This window comes from Hipposideros armiger, unplaced genomic scaffold, assembly GCF_001890085.2.
Source record: "Hipposideros armiger isolate ML-2016 unplaced genomic scaffold, ASM189008v1 scaffold_405, whole genome shotgun sequence".
Lineage (NCBI taxonomy): Eukaryota > Metazoa > Chordata > Mammalia > Chiroptera > Hipposideridae > Hipposideros > Hipposideros armiger.
This window is the reverse complement of record NW_017731755.1, coordinates 386500-391400: the sequence shown is the minus strand read 5'-3', so window position 1 is coordinate 391400 and position 4901 is coordinate 386500. Positions and strand designations below refer to the sequence as shown.

The 4901-nt window shown below is 52.8% G+C and overlaps 1 protein-coding gene across 1 annotated transcript in view; it reads left to right on the top strand.

Annotated features, from left to right (window-relative positions):
- GMDS (GDP-mannose 4,6-dehydratase) overlaps positions 1–475 on the top strand; it is a 730364-nt gene extending 729889 nt beyond the window's left edge. The window contains exon 10 of the mRNA XM_019663802.1: positions 16–475. Within this exon, the coding sequence (XP_019519347.1) occupies positions 16–91 (76 nt within the window). The 3' untranslated portion in view covers positions 92–475. The remainder of the gene's footprint in view (positions 1–15) is intronic.
- Positions 476–4901: the final 4426 nt, after the last annotated feature.

The following is a 4901-nucleotide window of genomic DNA, read 5'->3' as shown; positions in this document are numbered from 1 at the left end:
CACCCACCCACCCCGTCCTGGATCCCAGGAGCTGGTGCAGGAGATGGTGGACGCCGACGTGGAGCTCATGAGGAACAACCCCAACGCCTGAGCGCGGCCGCTGAGCCCCGAGCCGCCCCGCTGGCTTTCGTCCCCCGGGCGGAACCAGCCGGTGAGGAGCCGCAGGCGTGGTCCTGGGAGGGGCGAGGAGCGCTAGTCCTTCCGACGGTTGCCCAGGACCCTCGCCGCCCCTGCGAGGTGGTCCCGCCCGCAGGACTGGGGTCGCTGAGGTTTGCAGCAGCCGGGACCTGGCGCTCCGGGTTCGGCCCACTTTCCTCTTGTCGAGGCCTTTTCTGAATGGCTTTGTGAAATCAACAAGATGTTTTAATCACATATTCACTTTACTTGAAATTATGTCAGTAGACAACTGAAAGTGTGGGGCTTTCAAATGGTGTTTCTCTTTTCTGATTAAAAATGACCTTTCTATGAACCAGCAGTAAGTAGCCATCGATGTTTCCTCCCAATTATAAAGGCCGCTATGAGGCCCTAAAACAAAAACACCCAAATCCTTGCCTTGGAGGGAAATCGCTTCCCTCAGGCCCACTCCCTTTACATAGAACCCCTTCTGGCAGACCCCTGCCAGGCCTGAGTCTAATCTGGACAGAGCATCCTCCTAAGTCTCTGCCTGGGACATTTCTTTCTCCTTCCTGGTGACAATAATCCACTCTATGCAGAGGATTTGGAAGCCCAGTTTCTGCAGAAAGGAGGCATTCACATCTCCTCCGGTCTCTGCTGACTATAATTAGAACCCACGGGGCTCCAATCATCTGAAAAGAAGACTTCAGAAATAGAGGGGGGTTAGAAGAAGAAACTTGAAGGTACATAAATATTGTTGGAACATTCCATGCCAAAGCCCCTGGGTTACCAAGAGGTCTCTGAGCCCATGCCTTTCCATGTGGTCTAGAATCTTACACAATACTTATTTCCAGCCCCTTCTCAGTACTAAATCACTTTTTAAATCTAATTTTTATTTAGTCATTCAATCAATTTACATTAAGTGCCTAATAGATGCCAGGCAGACACTGTGCCCTTCGAGTACATCAGCATTAATTAGAAATTATATAATAATAAAGAGATTTAAGGCTGGGCCTCAGACCCCAGAATCCAGCTTTACTGAGTGCATCATTTAGGCGGCCTGCCTTTCACCGCAGGCATGTGCTCCGGAGCCATGGACGTTGTGTCTGCACAGCTTCAGGCAGGTGGACACACAGGCATATGGAACCCACAGACAGCAAGCAAGGATCTGTGTACAGGTGGATACCTTGCATGAAATACAGTGTTTTGCTGTAGAACAAATTAGGTCAGGACTCTTCTTCTCCCCCTCTCTCCGCCTCCAAGGAAAATAAAATAAAACTTTATAGCAAATGGAATTCCAGCCTTTGCACATGCTCCTGTGAGTGCCGGCAAACTATTTCTGAATGTCTTCACCAGCAGGTTTATGATCTGGGGGAGGACCCAGGCTCTGAAGGCTGGATGCAGGAAAGAGGGCTCTTTGTGTGGCTGTGAGTTGCAGCGACAGCATGCTGGCCAGGTCCAGCCTCAGCTTTGATGGAGCAGAACTGGGGTGGCCTGAGCTGCACCCCCCTTCTCAGAAGCTGCCCCAGGACGGGCCTTCTCCCAATCGGGATGCTGCTAATTGGAAACAGATGGTCCCTGGCAGACTGGGCCTCCAGGAAGGACTAGGCAGGCTGGTGGGCACACATACACACACACTCACACATACATACTCACACACTGTCACTCACAGACTCCAATACACACATCCAAACACTCACAAACACAAATACACACCTACAAACATACCATCTCACACACTCACACACATTCACTCACTTGCAAACACAACTCACAAACCTGCTGTCACACACTCTCACACACATACTCACAAATCTCACAAATAAACACACTCACACACATTCCCTTTAGCTTTGACCCTGATGGACAGGAACCCCCTCTCCTCCCCTGACCGCCTGAACCCCCCACCTCTTCCCACACCAGGCATAGAGGCCATTCAAGGGGCCTTAGGGCTTGCAGTGGCCCCATTCAGTTCAGCATTTTGTGGCTTGTTCGCCCGAAGACATAATAAGCTCTTCAGTGAAGACCAGGGCAGATTCTAGGTAGGGGTTTACTGGGACTTCAGTGGAGCTATAATTTTAAATTATTCTTCTCAGAATGACTTGGGGCATCAGTGTCTGAAGGACACAAAAAGTATTTTAGGTTGCAACTTTCTCTCTATCCCTGCACCCTCAATGGGGGGGCGGAAGGGGGGTGAGCAGGAGTGGGGAGGCTCGTTTGTTTTCTAGGCCTCTGGGTGTGTGTGTGTGTGTGTGTGTGTGTGTGTGTGTGTGTGTGTGTGTAAAAGTAGAAAAGGAGAACAGACTTGCTTGAGTATTTCTGTGCTTTCTTTCTTTCTGTGCTGTGAATTTCATTTGGACATCCTTCAAGACAATTCTTATTAAAGACTTTCTTCTATCTTGAACCTCAACTCAATTTCAGTGAATTTATTTGCCCTTTTTTTCCTGCTCTGCCAGCTTTGGCTATTCATTTTAGATGTGATAAAATGTCTTCCACCTTGATTTTTTAAAGTAAAAACTAAGAACGTTAAATTTTCAGTACACTCAAGTATAACAGCAAAGCAGTCAAACGCCTTGTTGCTACAAGGTGCATGGATACCTGGGCCACCCCCGCCACCCGCAACCTCATGTTCCATCAGACCTGCCTGCCAGACTCTGTCCTGGGCTGTGTCTGCTGCCCTTTGTCTTAAAGGGTTAAGAGGGAGCTGGGTCCCGCATAATAAACCTCACATAGCTCCACAGCTATTTGGAAGCAAAGGCCTGCCTGGCAGGCTGCAGGACCTTCAAGGGACATGCAGAAGTGCTTGGAAGGTACCACTCCATGCAAGATTGCCCTTAGGAAACCCGATTTTAGCTTCATGATTTATTTGCTCGTCTCCTTGAATTGCCTTTACCAACACCAACCATCAAGACCGGATAAAACCCTTGGCTGCCCATTGGTCATTGCTGCTGCATGAAACCTTCCATATGTTATTAAAGGTCATAGCAGGGAGCAACACTTTAAAATTTCATTTCAAAATAACCTTAAACGCATTGTTTACAAATAACTCTCTAAGCCCCTAGTAAAAGCCTCAAAGCACCCCCAGGCATCTTGTTTGTATATGGGAATGCCAACCAGGTATTCAGTTTTAAGCCCAGTAAGTCCAAGTTCACACATCATATATTTTTCACGACCTGCACTGCAGCCTAAAGTAGATGGCATGGGGACTGTGTGTGTGCGGAGAGCCCCCACCCGGGTTGAACAAAAAGATCGCATGTCTGTGTGTGTGGACGTGTCCTACAAACAGATCTATCTAAGCCACCGGCACCTCCAAAAATTGTGGGGTTTAATCACTGGAATGGCAAGAATTTTCACAAACAGCGACAACTGGGACATAAAGCCTCTCTGGGAGCTGCCCCACTCTCAGCAGTCGGGGGTTTCCCCCCCATCCACAGTGTCCTTTTCCAACACACAGGGTCTGGGATGATTTCTTCTGGGAGTCAGAAGGGGTGCTGCTACCCTACCACAAACAGGTTGGAGGCCGAGGCTTCCCCACGACCTCCCAGCTTCCTTCCCTCCCCAGCGCACACCAGGGGAGCCTCGAGCACTTTTTGAGGGGGTGTGCCATCAGGACTATTACCGGCGACTGGACCTCTGTCCGTTTCGCTGTCCCTGGACTGCGAGGCCCCCACTGCCTTCCCAAGCCAGAGCTGGAGGGCTACCCACCCGCCGCCTTAGACGCGCCCTGGCTCCCCCAGAGTGCACTCTATCCCCAAAGACCTTCCAAGGCCCTCATTCCGAATACGACGGCAGAGCTTCACCCATTTCCTCGGCCAGAGCGTCTGTGCTGGGAGGCCGACGACCGCGGGCTGACCTCAGGCCCCGCAGCCTACTCCCTGGCTCCCGCCCTTCCTCCAGGGTCAGGGGTCATACACAGCGGACGCCCCACTCTCAGCAGCCCCTTTTGATCTCTGCACTTGCAGGCCGAGGTGCCTGCCAGTGAGCTCGCTCTCCTTGTACGACACTGGGACCACTTAGCTGCTGTGCTGCTGAGCACCGACAGCGGCTGCAACAGGCCTAGGCTGGCCCGCGCACCCCACTCGCTAGCTCTGCGTCCTCCAGCGAGGCTCGAGGTTATCTGGGCTTCTAAGCTTTGGCCGCAACGTAGGGGGCCGGGCTATCGGGACAGCAGACCACAGGGGACTGAGCGGTGCCGCACGTGCGCATGCGCTGGCCGCTAGTCCTTCCGCCCTGGCCAGGCGGGCTGTCCCGGCACACGTGCCCTGGTGCCTACAGCCTCGAGCGTCCCACCCCGGAGCAACCGCGGGGAGCTCAGTAGGTGATGGAGAACTGTCGTTAAGAAAAACAAAATCCTCCACAGTTGCATCCCTGGCCTTGCAAATGTGCTAGTGCGCTCAGGGCGCTCAGAAGCCGAGGGTCCAAAAGCAGGAGAGCAGACAGGTTGGTGACCTGGCAGAGACAAAAGAAACTGGGGCTCCCTGACTCCCGCTACTCTGACGGGAGGCGCTGGGCCCGGCCAGCCTGTGAGGAAGCTGCACAGCCCGAAGCCTGGGCTGGAGTGGGTGGCCTCGGGCGAGGGAATGTATATTTGGAAAGGGTCAGGACCTCGGCTGGAGTCTGGCTTTTTATGGCGAGGGAGCTGCCTGGGAAGCGCCTTCTGGCGAGGCTTTCCTGTGGTGCCACTTCTTAACAGGCAGCTCCAGGGAGAAAGGGAGGTCTTATCCCGTCGGTACCCCAGGGTCCCTAGCTCCATGGACCCTTTCCTGGGACTGAGGGCGGGTAGGCCT